A 19684-nucleotide genomic window follows, 5' to 3' on the forward strand; every position below is an offset into this window, starting at 1 on the left:
TCATTCCAGCAAATTATCAAATCTAAGATGGCAGGGGGTGGGAGGGCAGCCTGTGGAAACCCCCAAGTTTTATAGGCAAGTTGGACAGAAGTACCTGGTTAGTCTGGGCACTCGGCTTGACACTGGCCTCTGAAGTGAGGATTATCGTCTTGTGGGACCAGGCCCTTAAACCTATGGAGTCTGACACTACTTCTAGGTGTAGTTAGTGTCAGGATTGAATTGAATTGTTAGACACCTTTGGGTGAAAAAGACAGTTACACATTCGTTGTCAGAAAACATTACAAAATCGTATACGTTCCTGTTGCAGTCAGATCACAGGCTTTTTAAAGATAAGACTGTCCCATCCTCTGCAGCACCTAGCCTAGTGATTTGTGCACAGTAGATGCTAAGTAAGAACAGTTAACTTTCCCCAAATAAAAGTATTTTCTGTATTTAAGATTATGCCTTTGGCTGCAAGTTTTTCATCAAATAATAGAAGTAGAGTTTATTTTATGCTAGAGCAGTTTTCTTTTTTCTTTTTACATTTCTTTTTTTTTTTGAGAGAGAGCGAGCACATGTGCACGCAGGGGAGGGGCAGAGAGAAAGAGGGAGACAGGATCTGAAGCAGGCTCCATGCTGACAGCAGAGCACCCGATGTGGGGCTCAAACCCACAACCTGCAAGATCATGACCTGAACCGAAGTTGGACGCCCAACTAACTGAGCCACACAGGCGCCCCTAGAGCAATTTTCTTTTAAAAATATTCATAAATTGAGATTTGAAACCCATGGTTGCGGGGGGGGGGGGGAGTCTCTTAATGAACGTTTATTTATTTTTTACTGTAATCACAGAATTAATGCAACCGTCACCACAGTAATTTACTCCTCAGAAAAACTGCATACCCATTAGCCATCACTCCCTATTTTTCTCCAATTGCCCAGTCCACTTTACGGATTTGCCTGTTCTGGACACTTACTATAAACCAAATAATATAATATGTGACTACCTTTTTTTTATTGCCACATACCATTTTTTATTTATTCATCATTTGATGGGCATTTGTGGTGTTTTTACTTTTTTTAATTTTATAAATTTTTTTTAATGTTTTATATTTTTTTTGAGAGAGAGAAAAACAGCATGAGCAGGGGAGGGACAGAGAGAGGGAGACACAGAATCTGAAGCAGGCTCCAGGCTCTGAGCTGTCAGCACAGAGCCTGATGCGGGGCTTGAACCCACAAACTGAGATCATGACCTGAGCCGAAGTCTGACGCTCAACCAACTGAGCCACCCAGGCACCCCTGTTGTTTTTACTTTTTGACTCTTGTGACTAACGTCCAATAAAAGGACTCCTGAAGGTTGAGTGTGAAGACAAACAGTAACCATACTTCAGTTTTGTGGGAATGTCCTAATCTACTTGGCCTGTGGGCCAGCTGCCTGTTTTTATTGGAACATAGCCATACCCATTCATTTTCAGATGGTCAATGGTTGCTTTCATACAGCAACTGCAGAGCTGAATAGTTGCTACAGAGACTCTGGTTCAGTCTCTCTCTGGCCTGATCTGTTTTTGAAACTTTAACTTCAAGAAATATCTTCCATGTTTACTAAATGCCCTTTCTCTGTTTCTTGTTTTTGGGCAGGCAGAGAACATTTATAATGATGAAGACCCTGAAGGAAGCGTGGATCCAGAAGGACAAGGGTCCTAGATATGTCTGCACTTCTTGTGATTTTAGACTCCCCTGTTTTTCCTCTCAACCCTGAGATTGATTTAACACTGGTTTTGAGACACAGACTTTGTTTGGCTATCCCTCTATGATAGATAGGTACCATCAACAATGTTACTAGCCCAAACAGAGGGTGTTTTCTAAATATTAACTGGGGGACTTGATTCAGTAAAACCACAGACTTCTATTTAAATTTTCTTCAGGAATTTTCTAGTAACAAAGGTCTAAAGTAGCCACTTTAGAAAGGGGAATATTGTGTGTGGTTATTTTTCTTCTTAGGCTGTATCCCCAAGTTTTTCAGACTCCTTTAAGTTAAGGCTAAAGTGAGGAAGGAATAGAGCCAAGTGAGGTAGGTGTCTGAGCCATGGAGTATAAATACCACACGATGTCATTTTTATTCAGGAAATGGGGGAGATTCAAGTCCTATAAATTCCTCTTCTGAAATCTTCACACCTGACTTTCCAGGATGCACATTTTCCTATGTAGACCAGTCTCCCCTGTTTCTTCAGTTAAGTCAAACCTATGTGTTCCTCTTTCCCCATATATTTTTGCTTGTTAGTGTATTTCTTGAGCTGTTTTCATATTTCTTTCCTTTCTGTGAAATGGTTTTTTTAAAAAACTTGGGACCACCAAGTTGTAAAGATGTATGTTTTTACCTGACAGTTATACCACAGGTAGACTGTCCAGTTGAGTTGAGAAGAGTGAATTGATAGCTTGTATTTGTTTTTAAAATTAAATTAATCCTGGATAAGAGTTGCTTTTTTTTTTTTTTTTTTTTTTTTTTTTTAAGGAGTTAGTCCTTGACCACTAGTTTGGTACCATCTCTATTTTGGGTGACCTGTTTCACCAGCAGGCCTGTTACTCTCCATGACTAACTGTGTAAGTGCTTATAATGGAATAAATTGCTTTTCTACGTAACCCCATGCTGATGGGTTTTATTTAGTACATAACATTCATCAAACACCAGTCTGGCTTCTCGAAGGGTTGTTCAGAGGACAGTAATTGTCTCTGGTCTTTGACTATCAAGAGCAGAATTAAATATAATAGACCCAGAGCTAGAGAAAAAAGGTTCACTCCTTCCCAGGGAAAGTGCAAGACATAAAACGCTGAACCCGAGAGGCACAGGATTAATCTTTGATAAAATCACATCTTTTTGAAGTCTCTCTAGAGAACTACATGGACTTTCAAGACTGTCAAAGGCAATGTGGCAGAGAGCATTTAAGGCAAATTTTAAATTTGGAAAAGGTGTTTGAACCTTTTCCCATAGAGAGGTTGAATCTCCCCAGTATATTTTTCACTGGGGTCTGTACTTAGAGGTTAGAAATAATAGGCTCTTGAAAGCCTTTATCACCAAGTACCATAACCAGATAAAATGCCTGGGTCTTTGCCAGGCACTCAATTTAACTGAGTAGATCACTCTGACCCAGAATCATTTTCATGAGACACAGTCTTTGGGAAAATCTGAGTATTCTTAACCTTTAGGTTCAAATCTGGATTGGTTCCTTTTTTCCAAGTCAGTAGTTCTTTTAGAGTATAGCGAAAATTATCTTCACAGAATTAGGAGTAAACTGTATGAGTCTGCACAGACTTAAAGTTTGTAAAAGGATTCATTTTAAAGTCTAATACTCATGGCACAAAAGAATTCAAATTGTAAACCCATATAATGAAAATCGGCTGCCTTTTTGACCCTACCTGTGCTCCAAAAAAGGTTTTTGTTTTGGGTCAACACAAGGCAAGATACATTCTTCACAACACTAAAGTGTGTCCATACATCCATCCTTTACTCTGCACGTGGGGGTTGCTGCTGGAGAACAGAAGGCTTCTTTTTCCGTTGCTAAGTGCATTTAGCTTGGTACCAGCAGCCTATGAAATAGACTCCACCTAAGCCTTGACTGATGGTGTTCTGCCTCCAGCCAGCCTTAGAATCTTTTTAAACAGGTCAGCCAGTATTTGTAACTTTCCCAGGGTGAATTGGTTGCCAAGTCCCTGGCACTCCCTTCTCTTGGAAAAAAAGTATGTCCAGAGGGTACTTAGTGATCCTTTGCTAAGAAGTTTTGTGTTGCTGTTTCTGGATTGCAGATTTGGCCATATGTTTCTAAACAGCCCCTGTAAAGTTGAGAAAAGAAAAAATAAGTTTATATTTTGTGCAACTTGAAATAATACAGCATGAAGTTCATCACAACTTCCGAAGTTTACGTAGTGCCGGCTAAGTTGGGGAGAGATTGCTAGAGTGTGATTTACATATGATTAGGAATGCATTTCCCTCCAAATGCCTATTAGGGTGCCTCTTACCTGCGAAACTAAATGAATGGTAACCTATGTGGTGGTGATGGGACGGACTAGCTAGAAATTTTCTCTGCCCAGGTTAACCTTGCATGGGTGTTAACAATGACTGAAATTCTCGTTTCTTAAGATGAGTCGTTGCCCTTTCCTTCCCTATTGTACTTTTAATCTGATCCACACAAAGGTGTTTAACATACCATTTTCCTCAATTACAAGGTTCTCTATAATCTCCCAAACAATAAGCGTAGTAATCAGTTACTCCTAGGTAAAACATGGTAAAAGAAAATGCTAGTAAGTTACAAAAAGTATTGGTTATAACTGTTATTTGTGAGTTTGTATCTAAGACACAAGACTAGCTAGAAAGTAAAAATTAAATTTATGGGCATCTGTCTAGTATACAACTTAACATAGACCTTTTTTATCCTTAATGTCTTTATCCAAGAGAATCTAGGATTTTATCAGGAATATAAGAACATATTAGTATATAAAGAAATCAATGGATAGGCGTGTTGCTTGTTTCACATATTAAGCAATAATCGTGGGGCACCTAGGTGGCTCAGTCGGTTAAGCAAACGACTCTTGATTTGGCTCAGGTCGTGATCTAACAGTTCGTGAGTTTGAGCCCCGTGTCCAGCACTGTGCTGCCAGTGCAGAGTCTGCTTGGGATTGTCTCTCTCTCTCTGCCCCTCCCCTGCTTGCTGTCTGTCACTCAAAATAAACTTTAAAAATAAATTCTGTCCCTCAGGCTAAAACAATACCTACTTGAGTTTTTTGTTTTTGTTTTAACTTCCATATTTAGCCTTCTGGCCTCCTTTGTCGTCTGAATTAGGTAGTATAACTGTCTGCTATTCTAAGGAAACTTTATGAATAGCTGATGGGGTAGAATAGGCCAAGGAAAGTGATGCACAGAGCCCCTAGATGTGTCATCCTCTTACAGAATTCCCAGTGATAATTAGGGCATATTTTGAGTCCTGCTAGAAACAGAAACATTCCAAGTGACTGCTGAATGCTTAAATCGGGCAATCTAGAGATATGTGTTATTCCTAACTGACTTGTCATTTGACACACTTTTTTTTTTTTCAGGCATTAGTATTGTTAAGTTAGGAAAGCAGCAACAAGGCAAACACCACTCTTGTACCCTCAAGGATCACCTTGAGACTGTGTCTCGATTCCACCTGTCTGAGAAGTGGGAGCGTTAGCCTGTCCCAGGCTCTTGGATAGCATAGCCCTTTAAAAAAAAGAAAGCCATTTTCCATTTGTCCTGGATGAGCACAGTTTGGAAATCATTTCCCAAGTCATTTTTTTGCTTTTCCATGTTAAGTGAAATTTCCCCTGAGCAACATCTCCCTCCCCACCATCCCCTCAGCCAGTGTCAGTTAAGATCCGAATAGCAGCAAAAAACTGACTTATAAGTTGAGAGCTCTTCGGCGAGGCTGATCCTTAGCTGCTCTATCTCTTTGTTCTTCTGTTGCTGGAGTTGTACCCCATTCCTTAACCGCCTTTGTCGTTCTTCCATTTCCTCCAGCTGTTCCTGCAGGTGAGAGGGTCAAGAACATCTCTAATGAACAGAACAATAAAAAAACTGGCATTGCCCGTTACAGTTTATAAAGCACTTTCTTAGATGTTTAATCTTCACGCCAGTATAGTTTGAGAAACTGGTTCGAAGAAATGTTGGGACAAAGTAATCCTGCTTATGAAAATGGTGACCAGAAAGGAGTCTTGTCTATACTGGCAGACTACTGCTTAATAGAATCCTACAAAGGGTGGGTGGGTGGGTGGGTGCTCAGATGGTTTTTTGTTTGTTTGTTTGTTTTGCAGTTTTAAGAAGTGTTGGGGAGAATTTTGGTCCTCTAGTTGGTGTGATGAGAGTTTTATGGACCTCTGGCTTTGTGCAAGTTTATTTCTATCAGGATAATCAGTTTTTACATCATCCTGCAACTTAAAGCAATTTAAAAGAAACCAAGTCTTGGGGGTGTCTGGCTGACTCAGTCGGTATAGCATGCGACTCTTGATCTTGGGGTTGTGAGTTCAAGCCCCACGTTGGGTGTGGAGCCTACTTTGGAAAAAAATCAAGTCTTTGTATGCAGTTATTCTTAACTATTTTTTTGTTTGTTTATTTTGAGAGAGAGTGTGTGGGAGGAGCAGACTAAGAAGGGGAGAGAGAATCCCAAACGGGCTCTGTACTGCCAGCACGGAGCCTGATGCAGGGCTCAAACCAGCAAACCATAAGGTAATGGCCTGAGCCAAAATTTTGAGAGAGATACAGCACAAGCAGGGGAGGGGCAGAGGGAAGGTGAGACAATCCCAAGCAGGCCTCACACCATCAGCACAGCCTGACATGGGGCTTGAACCCACGACCTATGAGATCATGGCCTAAGCCAACATCAAGAGTTGGACACTGACTGAGCCACCTAGGCGCCCCACTTATTCTTGGCTATTAAATGTAGTTCTAAGAGAGTTAAAACTATTGGAAGTCCAGTTGTTTACAGGAAAGACTAAACACAAGTTTTGTATTTGAACCTCCTTGAAGTCCAAAATAGCTTTGCCCAGTACTTCTGTAACATCATATGCAAATAGGTGCTTTATTAGGATGTTGGCTATCCTAGTTGTTAATTTATAACCTTATACTGTTTACTTGTTACACAAAAAGACTGAATTTGTTCCAAAGTGCTAAGTTAGAAGATGAAGAAGCTATATGCCCCAGAGGCCTTCAGGAGCCTTAAGATGATCGTCCGTTTCCCATTCTGCCCAAACCAAACAGGATATATTCTGTAAACTGTCTCTGCCCAGGATTAATGCCTGAGGAGTGAGGTAAGGAAGATATCAGCAAATCCGTCTCTGGCATAGTTGGTAGCTGGCATGGATCCTTAGGAAGCATGAGGGAGATGGGAAGGGAAGGTTGCAGCTGGAAGGCCTGTTTTAAAGGGGTAATGACTTCACCTCAGATTTTGAAGAATAATGAGCCAGGAATCCAGTTTAGGTACATGCTGTTATTAGAAGGATCTAAATAATTTGTTCTCTAAGTCATCCTTCATATATACCTATGGCACATCATTCTGCAGCGTTTGATACTCTGGCTGAATTTCGACTTTGGTCAACCTTGTCAAAAGGCCTTTTTTTAGTGCCTTAGCCATACTTTGGTGCCACACAGAGATGCGGCCTTGCCACCTAAGCCTGTCTTCTGGAGGGAAGCGCCTGCAAACCTCTGCGCCCCAATTCCCCAAGCCTCCCTTCGACATCTAGCAAAGCTGTATTTTGGTGAGACCTAAAAGTACACGCTTGGGAAGACAGTCTGTACCATCAATGATAAACTGACCAGGAGGAGCGACGTTACAAAATGAAACAAATATTGCTACCCTGACTGGCGTTAAAGACAGTCTCCGGTCTTAATCATGTAGCACCACAAGATTAACTTTCTAAAACTGCTTTATCGTGTTCGTCTTTCAAAGACTCTCCACCTCTTCAGTCTGGCATTCAGACCCCCTTTAGTCTGACCCCTACCTCTAATTAGAACCTCCACTGCGCTTTCAGATGGACATTTTCCTCTAGCCTGCACTGTGTAGCAGGGAGGCCACGACTAGTCACATGTAGCTAATAAGTACTGGAAATGCAGCTAATCTGAATCCACATGTACCTAAGTATAAGCTACACAGATTTTTAAGACTTGGCATATAAAACAATGTAAAATACCTCAAATTTTGATATTGACTCAATGGTGAAATATTTTTATATGCAGAGTTAAATAAAATACTAGTTTCACCTGTTTCTTACTTTTTTTTTTTTTAATGTGGCTACTAGAAAATTGTAAATGACATCTGTGGCTTGCATGATGTTTCTTGGTTCTAGCCTGCTGCTCTAGCCTGACAAATTCACAGATCTCTGTGTCTTTACTCCTGCCATTTCTGTCACCTAAACAGCATCTGCTATATTACATTACTATTTATCTTTTTTCTTCTTGTGTAACTCCCAGCTTGTAGGTTCCTGTCCAGCACCCTGCACGTAATGCTGGATGTGAAGCACGTAGATAGTAAACATTCTATGATCCCGCATTCACGACCTACCAATTTCATCTAAAAACTTGGAGACCATTCTCAGCAAATTCCTCACACCACCCACTGCACCAGTCCCCAAATCCTACCCAAATATTTTACTTCACATATCTCACATCATCTCTCCCTCATAAGGCTTAAGTGGTCTTTCCAGGCTCCTTCAATCCATCCTACATGCCACCATTTTTAAAAGTACGTGCCTATGTGCAAGTACTTTACAAAGATTAATTCATTCTTTCCAACAGCCTTATGATGTGTATTATTACTAATCCCATTTTACAGTGAAGGAGCAGAGTCACTGGTGAAGTCCTTGGTCCGAAGTTTCCCAGACAGGAAGTAAGCCAGGATTTGCCACTGGCTTAGAATCTAACTCATACTTTACAACTGCGTTGTTGCCATCTTGTCTGTGGAGCTCTTCAGTGGCTCCTCAAACTGTTATCCATGAAACCCCAGGAGAAAGCCATATAGAAGTGCCCTTGCCTCAGTTAGAAAGTAGCTCACTTTTACCTGTTTTACATGCTGGCATTCTATATCAAGTTGTGTTTGGGGAAAAGGGTCTGTGGCTTTGGAGAAAACCTTGTTTTTGAAAACCACTGACTTGAAGACTATGGAAAATCCTTCAGTCTGGTCCCAATCTACCTCTACAGCCACATCTAGTCACATTCTTAGGATCCAGCCACACTGAGCGCACTTCCCTTAACATGTCTTTTTATGTTTTCATGCTTTTGTGTAAGTCATTCCCTCTGCCTGGAATGCCTCTTTCCCTTTTCTACCCAACGAATTTATTCTCCAAGGCTTGGTTCAAACACCTTGTGGAAGTTGAATGTGAACTTGGGCTAGATTGCACAGGGTCAGAATCCTGTCACTTCCTGAACAAATGATTTGACTTGTCTGTCTGGTTTCTGTTTTCTCATTTTTCATACAGTGACAGTAATTTATAGCTATCTCACAGAAAGGTAAGGATTAAATGTATTAATACATGTAAAAAACTAAAAGTACATGGTAGCTATTGTTAACTCTTAGGAAATTTCCCCTCCGTGTCCCCAGGCAGGGGTAATTATACGTACTTCATTAGTACAGTGCCTTATTCCTACTACTGTTATAGTGTTTATCACTTGAAGAATATTAATGATTTCACTGATTCTATGGCTTTCACATTTTAACATTTCAGATCAGGGTGCATCTGAAAATCAAGTGTCTTTGGGGGCGCCTGGGTGGCTCAGTCGGTTAAGCGTCTGACTTCAGCTCAGGTCACGATCTCACGGTCCGTGAGTTCGAGCCCCGCGTCGGGCTCTGGGCTGATGGCTCAGAGCCTGGAGCCTGCTTCCGATTCTGTGTCTCCCTCTCTCTTTGACCCTCCCCCGTTCATGCTCTGTCTCTCTCTGCCTCAAAAATAAATAAACTAAAGAAAAAAAAATTAAAATCAAGTGTCTTTGATTTTACGCAATATGTTCATTATATCTGGTATCCTTCCTGGACTATAAACTATTTGAGGTCAGGAACTACCTCTCTCCCCCATTTCTCATCTCATCTCTTCTGCCAGCACATAGTTCACTGCCTGGCACATGGTAAGCAGGCGTAGAAAATATTTGTTGAGTGAATAGATGATGGTGATGAAAGAGGCAGAGTGTACAACTGCAAGAGTGAAGTGCACCCTTGAAAAGTAGATGCCGTAAGTGACCTTTGGCAAACAAGTCTGGGAAGCCATTTCACAAAGAATTTGCTTACTAGGACCTTGATTGCTACTTTATGACAAAGCAATAGGAGACATCCATCAAGAGTATTTTTCATAGAATGATCTTTGGAAAGCTGTACCAATCAGCAAATCTGAAATCCAGCACAGTGATGAAAATCACGGGCGGGTGGGGGGCGGGGACAATTCTACAACCCTAATACTATGTCCAAAAACTCCTCCAGAGGATTTCCTGTTGATGGTACCACTGTCCCAGTTAGCCTTGTCTGAAATCTTGACACCCTCTGTGACTTCTCACCCCTGCCCCCTTCATTCAGTGGCCACATTATCCTGCATTTGTTCTTGCATCCTTCCCCTTCCTTGTATTCCCACATTGGTTCCTCTTACCTATAGTAGCTTCCTGATTAGTCCCCTAGCTTCTAGGTCTCCAGCCCATTTTACACACTGTCACCCGTACTTTTTCTAAAAGTAGAGAAGCAATTATGTTACTCGCTTGATTAAATACTTTACTGATGCAACTGAGTACTGAATGAAATCCAAACTCCCTAGTTTGGATTTCTGAGTCCTGGCATGACCTGGGGCGCCTGGGTGGCTCAGTCAATTCAGTATCCAACTCTTCATTTTGGCTCAGGTCATGATCCCAGGGTTGTGGGATTGAGCCCCACGTCTGGCTCCACACTGAGTGTGGAGCTTGCTTAGGATTCTCTCTCTCTGCCCCCCTTCCCAGCTCACACACTCACTCTCTCTAATTTAAAAAAAAAAAAAAAAAAAAGCCCAACATGATCTGCCCCAACCTACCTTTACAGTTCAACTCACCTTTCAATTTTTCACCTGTCCTATGCAGCCAGGTTGCAGATGTTGAGTTAATATACATATTAAAATTACTCTCACCTATTTTTATTTTTTTAGTATGGCTACTAGAAAGGTTTAAATTATATTATGTCTTGCATATTTCTTTGGGATAGCACTGGTCTAGATCTTGCCTATATTTTAATACCTAGCTCAAATAACACCGCTTCTTCCATGGAGTGTTGTCTGATTTAATGGATGACTAAAAATAATTTCATTATCCTATAGCACTCTTACCTGTACCTCTCTTCAATCACATGCTGCTCTTTCCCCTGGATTACAATTATTAATGTAATGTCTGTCTGAGTACAACTTAAGGATACATTTTATGCCAAAAAAATAAAAAGATCCTCTTTCACTAGACTGAACCAATTAAAAATGTGCAGTGGGGGAGGGGATTGCTTTCATAATACAAACTACAGAAAGCTTGACAAAATTTTGAGTGAATACAGCCATTTTCAACAGAGGATATGTTCCTTGAAGGATGTATCAGAATCTCTGGAACTTTTTAAGCTTATGCAAAGGAACATGTATTTCAAAAGATGAAAATACTGCTCTGGAAGGAACCACCGCATTGTGGTCCCCTCATAGTGGCCAGCAGCCCTTCAGTCAGCATTTAACTGATGTCCTCTGAGCCCGAGTGGCAGAAAAAAGTAAAGCAATGCTCCCTTCCTTCTGAAAGCTCACAGTCCGTGGGAGAGAGACAAAATTGTGTTTTTACTTTGTATTTATATCCCACCCTGTTCTATAAAGGGATTAGAACTGGCTCACACTTAATCAGAAGTAACCGGAATACAAGTGATAATGCACAAAGAAGGAAAATGAGGAATAGAGCTTCATAGATTTCATCCCAGTTTTTGCTTTGTTTTGTTTTGTTTTAAGTAATCTCTATGCCCAACATGGGGCTCAAACTCATGACCTCGAGATCAAGAGTCACACGCTCTACTGAACCAAGCCAGCCAGGCGCCCCTCGTCCCAGTTTTAAAACTGGGAAGCTCCAAGGCAGAGATCAGCTAGGTGGGACTTGAGGGTGAATGTGCAGGGAGGGAGAGAATGAAAATCCCACCTCGCCTCATCCCCCTCTTGCTCCCCACACCCAAGCATGATTCACCAAGAATTGGAAAACTGTGCCGTGGAAAGTGCACGGAAACATTCACGATTGGCCAGGCCGGGATTCATAAACCACCAGCTCGCTGAGCCTGTTTCCTCATCTATGAAAGTGAGAACACTTGATTTGGAGGCTTAACGAGAGGACTGGGTGACGGTCGGTGTCAGGGCGCCGCCTACATTCTCAGCCCGGAGTGCCGGCCTAACCTGGTGGGATGAAGAGTGGAGTAAAGGAGCGGCCGCCCTGAGGAGTAAGCGGGTCCTCCTGCATGTAGGAGGGCCTCCTTCAAAGTGGCCGCGAGACCTGTGACTCCGGTCACCTTTTCCTGCCCCAGGCTAACTGTCCGTGCCCAGGGGGCCTACCCTGTACTGCTGCACCTCCTCATCTCGTTTCTGCCTCACGAGCAAGATCTGGTCCTCCAGGTTCCTGTTCTGCAGCTGGAGCTGCCGGGCCTCTGCTTGCAGGGGTCTCAGAGCCTCCTTCATCCCCTGGATCTCGGCCTGGGTTTTCTGCAGCGCTTTGGCCGCAGCTTCTTTCCTCTCCAGGAGCCGCAGCAGCTGAGGCTCATACTCTTCCTCCAGGCCTTGGCGGCTCTCTGCCATGAGGTTCTCAAACTGGGCAGAGAGCCGCCGGCTCTCCTGGAGAAAGTGCCCGTCCCTCTGGCTAGGAGGTGCTTCTAGTTGTTGCCGTAACTGCTCCTTCTGCTTCTGATAGGCGTCCCGGAGCTGGGCCAGTTCCTCCGAGAGCTGGGCTGCCCGTGTGGTCAGCGCTTCCCGGAGATCGGCAAACTGGGCCACGTCCTGCCGGCGGCACTCGAGCTGGTATTGGCAGGCCACGCATTCCTTCGTCACCTTGAACAGCTTCTGCTTGACCAGCCGGATCTCCTCCCTCAGCCCGTCCCTCTCCAGCTCTGCTTGGGCGTGCAGTTTGTAGGCGGCCAGGATGTCCTGATGGACCTGCTGCACCTCCTGCAGGGCTGGTTCCCGGAGCAACACCAGCTCGTGGATGAGCTGATCCCTCTCCTCTTCCAGCTGGGCCACAGCTTGGACACATTGCTGGAAACGCTCCTCTAGCAATTCCAGGTCCTCTATGCTCAGGCTGTCTGTGCTGGGACCAGGCCCGGCTTGGAGGCTCTCCTCAGGGCTGGGTTTCTCCTCGCTCGTGACCGTCTCTCCCCCGGAACTGGTCTGCTCTGGGCTTGTGGTCTTTTCTGGCTGCGTGGGCTCGTCCACATATAGTATCTCCTCTGGCTTCATAGGCTCGTCCATCTCCAGGGCCTCCCCTGGTTGCCTGGTCTCCTCGATATACAGTGCCTCCTCAGGCTTCTCCGTCTCTTCCACGTAGAGTGTCTCATCGAGGTCACCTGTGTCCCCCAGGTAGAGAATGTCCTCTAAGTTCAAGGTCCCCTCCAAAGACAGAGTAACTTCTGGGTTCAAAGTCCCCACCTCACGCGGGGATTCAGAGTTCTCTTCGAGAGAAGAACTGGCTTCCGTTCTTGTTTCTCTGCAAGAGAAATGACTTAAAGTCAGAGGGCAGCCACAATTCCGGGATGGTTCCTGAAGGGAGCCATTGGGCTTTTTTCGGCCTCTCACATCTCAGAGGGCACTTGTCTGCTCCTTCCCCCTCCGTCAGCCTACCCCCATACACCCATGGCTCAGATCCCCTGACAACATCCCCATGACGTCAGCGTCTAGCCTCTGCTTACATACCTTTAAGGCCAGGAAGCTCACATCGTTCCACTGTCATAAGAAAATTCTAGTGTTGAAGTAAAACCTTCTCTGCAATTTTTTACCTGGACTTGGTTCCTCTTTCTGGAATCAGACAAATCTAACTACTTTCCCATACCAAGTTCTTTAAACACCTAAAGAAAATTAACATCTTTCGATTATTCCATGCATGCCAAAGTGTCCAGTGCCCTCCTCGTTTGGGTCACTTCTTTCTGACTCGGCTCCAAACTGTCACTGTCTCTTGGGGGTGGGTATTGGAAACAGTATCCAGGTATGTTCTGAGCTCTGGACACTACGTTTCTGTTGATAAGGCCAATATTGCCGATAGAGGGCAGCTCAATCATACTGGCAAATGCTGAGTTTGACTAAAAGCCTTTAAGACTGTCTCTCACTGAGTACTTTTATTTTCCTAACTTTTTTAATGTTTACTTATTTTTGAGAGAGACAGAGCACGAACAGGGGAGGAACAGAGAAAGAGTGAGACACAGAGTCCAAAGCAGGCTCCAGGCTCTGAGCTGGCAGCACAGAGCCCGACGTGGGGCTCGAACTCACTGCGAGATCATGACCTGAGCTGACGTCAGATGCTTAACCGACTGAGCTACTCAGGCACCCCTCAGACAGAGTGCTTTTAAACCACATCTCTTGTTCCTGTAAAAACATTCATCTTGTTAGAATTGGCCCATCCTCTGGCCTGTCAAAGGCTCTTGAATTCAGATTCTGTGATTCTGACAGAGAAGTTCCTTAACCCGGCTGCCAGTTGCCTGCTAATTTAACCAGCTTCTGTTAAGGAATATTCTCCTGCTTCTCTGGCCTTCAAATGGCTTTGGTCCTTCCTGCTTCAATTCATCTTACCTACCTTGGATCTCTGGGCAATTAATTCTTTGAAAATATAAAATACCACGGAAATAATAACAATAAATTACACTTAAAAAGGTCCTAATATCTGAATCTAATATCATTCAGGCTCAGTTCTGAATGATTTACGTATACCAATTCATTTAATCCTCATAACATTTTTATGAGGTAAGTCATACTTATTATCCCCATTTTACAGATCAGGAAACTGAGGTGAAAAGAGATTAAGTAATTTGCTCAAGGAAACTCATACTCCATGAGCACCAGTTATAAAACAAGTTAAATGTGAGTGTAGCTTACGGGAAACTTATTTTAGACATAAAGCATAAATGAAAAGCTCCATGTATCAATGAAGTCATCTGTCTTGAAAAGGCCTACTTGTGTCCAGGTTTTAAGCTCTAGATCTCAGCTCCAAGTTCCCACTACAGATTACTTTTATTCTAAATCGTTGTGTACTCACTCTATCTTCCTCTCTAGCACCCCAGGAGTCCCTGGCTCCCCATTCTGTGTCTCAGTGGTGGCCCTCTGGAAACCACAAGTGTGGCTTCACCAGGCCCCAGACATCACTGGCTTCATGCAACCCAAGCACCTGCACCGAAATCTAAAAGCTTGAAGGCAGCCTCAACCATCACCCTGTCTGTTCCCATCACTTTACCACAAAGACTGATCTCTCTCACCTAGTGTCACCTAGCACCTCAAACTCAACTGCCCCCAAATTATCCTTCTCCCTGGGCTTACTATACCTGTATTCTCCAGCTCAGAGAAGCACATCCCCATACAGCAGGTTGAAGAGGCAAATAATCTACCCCCCCTTCTTTTTTTTAATTTAAATTTTAGTTAGTTAACATACAGTACACTATTGGTTTCTGGAGTAGAACTCAGTGATTCATCACTTACCTACAACAGCCAGTGCTCATCACAACAAGCGCCCTCCTTAATACCCATCACCCATCTGGCCCATCTCCCCTCCCTCCATCAGCCCATAGTTTGTCCTCTATCATTAAGAGTCTCTTATGATTTGTTCCCTCTCTTTTCGTTTCCTGACTCCCATATGTTCATCTGTTTTGTTTCTTAAATTCCACACGAGTGAGGGGCGCCTGGGTGGCGCAGTCGGTTAAGCGTCCGACTTCAGCCAGGTCACGATCTCGCGGTCCGCGAGTTCGAGCCCCGCGTCAGGCTCTGGGCTGATGGCTCAGAGCCTGGAGCCTGTTTCCGATTCTGTGTCTCCCTCTCTCTCTGCCCCTCCCCCGTTCATGCTCTGTCTCTCTCTCTGTCCCAAAAAATAAATAAACGTTGAAAAAATAATTTTTTAATTCCACACGAGTGAAATCATATGGTATTTGTCTTTCTCTGATGGACTTACTTCATTTAGCATAATACATTCTAGCTCCATCCATGTCATTGCACGTGGCAAGATTTCATTCTTTTTGAAGGCTGAGTAATATTCCATTGCATATATATACCACATCTTCACCCATTCATCAGTTGATGGACATCTGGGCTCTCTCCATCGTTTGGCTATTGTTGATAATGCTGCTATAAACATTGGGGTGCATGTACCCCTTTGAATCTTTGTACAATAAACATGTACCCCTTTGAATCTACATTTTGTCCCCTTTGGGTAAATACCTAACAGTGCAATTGCTGCATCGTAGGGTAGTTCTATTTTTGAGGCAAATAATCTTTAAACAGCTCTTTTCCTCCCCCACATAGCCAACTCACTGAGAACTGACCTATCTCAGAAAGTCTCCAGTCTCCACCTCCTCCTCATCCCCTTGCCAGGGCCCTACTCCAAGTCATCGCATACCTGCACTCATGTGCCAGCCTTGTAACGGGCATTCTTCCTTCTCATGCCAGCCTATTGCCTACAGTGCCACAGCTCACTAGAACATAACCGTGTCGCATCACTTCATGCACAAATAGCCAGCTGCTTAGCATAGACTCAAAGCCCTTAAAGATGTGGCCCCAACATACCTTTCCAGGCTCATCTCACACTACCCGCCCCCGCCCACCCAGAGCATGTGTTAACACTTTTACACCTCCTACTCCTAGCCCACTATGTCTAAAGAATGCAGCTCAGAAAATACAGCTCCTTGTACACCATCTGATGAGAGAACAATCCTGCACCACCTGGAAAGGTAGAGCTCGTAGCACCAGAAAGGATGCACCTGCTCAGCCGGCCAGACCCACCTTGATCCTCAACACAGCCCCTGCTTTCCCAGCAGCCGGCCCTCACAGGCTCCTGCTGAGTTCTCCACCCTGGAATGACGTAACTGTGTTCAAGGCAGTATTCCAAGTATTTTACATGAATACTCATGTATATGATGCTCATCTGTTACCCCCGTTTTGTAGATGAGGAAACCAAAGCACTGAGTAAAGAACTCACTCAAGGTTCCACAACTTGTAAGTGGTAGAGGCTGGAGAAGATGGCATCTGGCTCCAAAGCTGGACGGTGCTCCTTTTATCACTCTGTTCCCAGAACAGGCATGAGTTCTTTTTTTTTTTTTTTTTAACATTTATTTTTAAGACAGAGAGAGACAGAGCATGAACGGGGGAGGGGCAGAGAGAGAGGGAGACACAGAATCGGAAGCAGGCTCCAGGCTCTGAGCCATCAGCCCAGAGCCTGACGCAGGGCTCGAACTCATGGACCGCGAGATCGTGACCTGAGCCGAAGTCGGACGCTCAACCGTCTGAGCCACCCAGGCGCCCCAGGCATGAGTTCTAAAACAGGTACAAAGCTACAGCAGGTCCAACAGAGCTTGGCACATAGCATTCAAAATATACTTATTTAGAGGTGCCTGGGTTGGTGAAGCCCCAGTTGGTTAGGCATCCGACTTTGGCTCAGGTCATGACCTCACGGTTCCTGAGTTCGAGCCCCGCGTCGGGCTCTGTGCTGCCAGCTCAGAGCCTGGAGCCTGCTTCAGGTTCTGTGTCTCCCTCTTTCTCTGCCCCTTCCCTACTCTCTTTCTCTCTGTAAAAATAAAATAAACTTAAAAAAGGGGGTGAGGTGCCTGGGTGGCTCAGTTGGTTAAGCATCTGACTTCAGCTCAGGTCATGATCTCAGTTTGTGGGTTTGAGCCCCGCATTGGGCTCTGTGCTGACCGCTAGGAGCCTGCAGCCTGCTTCGGATTCTGGGTCTCCCTCTCTCTCTGCCCCTTCCCGGCTCACACTCTGTCTCTCTCTCTCTCTCAAAAATAAACATTAAAAATTTTTAATTATAAAAAGTTAAAATATATATATACTTATTTATCTACTCGTAAATTTCTATTCGTCTTTCAAGCCCCACTCATCTCCCCTGTGAAGCATTTCGCAGACAAACCCATTATTGCGTTCTCAAGGCACTTTGTGTGCAGCTCATCTTTGCACTTAGTGCTATTACACCAGTGAGCGTGTCCGTGTCCCCTGAGAGTCCATTTCCTAAGGACAAGTACAGTTCTCATTCTCTGTGTATCCCAGGGTGGGGCTCTGGCTCTGTAGAAGGAAGGCAAGAAACTGACTCAGATCCAAGGAGGAAACTTTGCCCAAAGTCAAGTGGCAGAGCTGGAAGTAGAACCCCGGCCACCTGACTCCCAGGCAGCGCCCTTATCACACACTGTTGTTGCCTGTTGCCCCCCACAGTGCCAGGCCTCTGCTCGGTGCTGCCCTCACACAGCTGCCTCTCTTTAAGGGGCTGAGGAAAATAGGGTATGGGAGGTCGAGGGGCAAGGGAGCCGGCTCAGATGGGGCCCCTGACCTCAGGCTTCCTTGGACTCCAAGCAGCCTCCCTCTGCCACTCTGACACTGGCCCTAGAGGACTCCAGCAGCTCCCACTCTGCACATCGAGGCTGTGGCAAGGAGTGTCTGTGACATGCTGCAGGCATGCGTTGGTGTGTGTCTGACTCGTGTGTATCTGTATATGCATATGGCAGCACAGGTGACTGTATGTGCAAAACTGTACTCAGCTTTGTGCTGTGTGTGACAGTGAGGGGTGTGGGGTGTGTGTGTTTGCACCTTCGCCTCTTCGGGGCTATGGTCTGACCTGGGGCAGAAATACTCCCTACTGGTCCCAAATCCCTGAGCCACAGCCCTTTCCCCGTCACCAGTGGTAAGCTGACAGAGTGGATGGTTGGGGGCGGGCCTTCTCTCGGGGGGGGGGGGGGGGGGGGGGGGGGGGGGGGGGGGGGGGGCAAAGACCAAGGCCCTCCTAAGACCCTCCCCACCCCCCATTCCAGGCCTCAGACCGGAGAGAGCAAGCTGCCCGAACAGGCTCTTAACTCCAAGCTGGCAGCTGCCCAACCTTGCACCAAGTCCCTTCCACACAGCGAATTCAGCAACTGGAGGCCTCCATCTCCAGTCGCATTTGGGGTGAGGAATGAAAGAAAGCTAGTAGCGTCCTTGGCCACTCTGGCCCAGTGGCATATGCCGGTGGATGCCCACCAGTCTGAAAGGGTTAATCGTCACCCAGCCCCGGAGGCGAGGGGGGGGGGGGCGCTATAAAAAGCCACAGACAAACGGAGGTGCCGGGACCCCGGGCCTCCCCCATCTCCCTTGGCCGGTGGCTCCGCCCAGTGCCCGCGCCGCACCCCGGCTGGCCCACCACCCCCAGCCAGGCGAAAGGTGATCGCGGGGGGCTCGTCCAGCGCCCCCTCCCCCCAGCGCGGCGACTCGGGCCCTGCGCGGTCCTACCTCGCGGCCTGGGCGGCGCCGTCCCCCTCGAGCCGGGGCTCCGGGCTGGCCATGGCTGCGCGACCCCGGGCTGGGCGGCCGCGTTATTAATAGCCGGCCCCGCCGGCCGCTCGCTCCGCGCCCGCGCCCGCCGCACTGGCAGCTGCCGCCGACACCGGATCCCGCCCGCCCTGGGCCGGGCGCGCCCACTTGGCCCCAGCTCCCGCCCGCGGGAGGAGGGAGCGGGCCGCGCGGCCGGGGGCGGAGGTGGGGGGTGGCCGATCGGCGTCTCCCAAACCCGCGGGCCCTGAGATCTTCCCGAACCTTCTTTCTCTCCACTCATTCCTTCCAAGGGTCCCAGCTGCGGGGGGGGGGGGGGGGGGGGGGGGGGGGGGGGGGGGGGGGGGGGGGGGGGGGGGGGCGGGGGTGCAGGGGAGGAGGGCGGCTCTGCAGCCCCAGAAGAGCACTTCCCCTGCCTGGGGTCGGGGCAGAGGGTTGAGGTGGGGGGACTGAGAGGGACCCGGCACCCCAGCGCGCGCAGCTCGGCGTCCGGCGAGCCCCACCTGCGCAGGGGGAGGGGGAGGGGAGGCCTGAGCGCGGTGCCCCGCAGCTGTCCCGAAGGGCTGGGGGAGGAGGGGTCACGGCCACACCCGGTGCGTTTGGGGATAGTCGGGAGCCTGTTGCCGGGGGCTAGGGAAGGGCGGTGGGAGGACTGCGTGGGAGGGGCTTAAGCCTATAAGGTCGAGTCCACATTTAACACCGATGTCCACCCCCCGC

At 46.4% G+C, this 19684-nt stretch overlaps 2 protein-coding genes across 3 annotated transcripts in view; one reads left to right on the top strand and one right to left on the bottom strand.

Moving 5' to 3' along the window:
• The window catches only part of RBBP4 (RB binding protein 4, chromatin remodeling factor), a 20718-nt gene extending 18101 nt beyond the window's left edge, over positions 1-2617 (top strand). Inside the window, exon 12 of the mRNA XM_043578623.1 lies at positions 1616-2617. Coding sequence (XP_043434558.1) covers positions 1616-1681 — 66 coding nt within the window. The 3' untranslated portion in view covers positions 1682-2617. The remainder of the gene's footprint in view (positions 1-1615) is intronic.
• Positions 2423-19234, bottom strand: SYNC (syncoilin, intermediate filament protein). 2 transcript variants are annotated; one of them, XM_043578620.1, is made up of 5 exons: positions 18929-19232; positions 12044-13184; positions 5389-5513; positions 5134-5210; positions 2423-3805 (listed from the first exon to the last, which is right to left on the bottom strand). In XM_043578620.1, exons 1-5 carry the CDS (start codon positions 18979-18981, stop codon positions 3795-3797), a joined length of 1407 nt encoding a protein of 468 aa, XP_043434555.1. In that variant the 5' UTR covers positions 18982-19232; the 3' UTR covers positions 2423-3794. The 2 variants fall into 2 exon arrangements, with proteins under 2 accessions (XP_043434555.1, XP_043434557.1); XM_043578622.1 differs by lacking the exon at positions 5134-5210 and having other exon boundaries at positions 18929-19234.
• Positions 19235-19684: the final 450 nt, after the last annotated feature.

This window comes from Prionailurus bengalensis, chromosome C1 (assembly GCF_016509475.1).
Source record: "Prionailurus bengalensis isolate Pbe53 chromosome C1, Fcat_Pben_1.1_paternal_pri, whole genome shotgun sequence".
Classification (NCBI taxonomy): Eukaryota; Metazoa; Chordata; class Mammalia; order Carnivora; family Felidae; genus Prionailurus; species Prionailurus bengalensis.

Excerpts from the sequence above, each read along its gene's own strand:
- SYNC (XM_043578620.1), bottom strand. The coding sequence starts at position 18,981 with ATGGCCAGCCCGGAGCCCCGGCTCGAGGGGGACGGCGCCGCCCAGGCC. Across the intron at positions 13,185-18,928 it reads GGCGCCGCCCAGGCCGCGAG|AGAAACAAGAACGGAAGCCA; the intron begins GTAGGACCGCGC and ends TTTCTCTTGCAG. Across the intron at positions 5,211-5,388 it reads GAAGAGCTCTCAACTTATAA|GGCTATGCTATCCAAGAGCC; the intron begins GTCAGTTTTTTG and ends TTTTTTTTAAAG.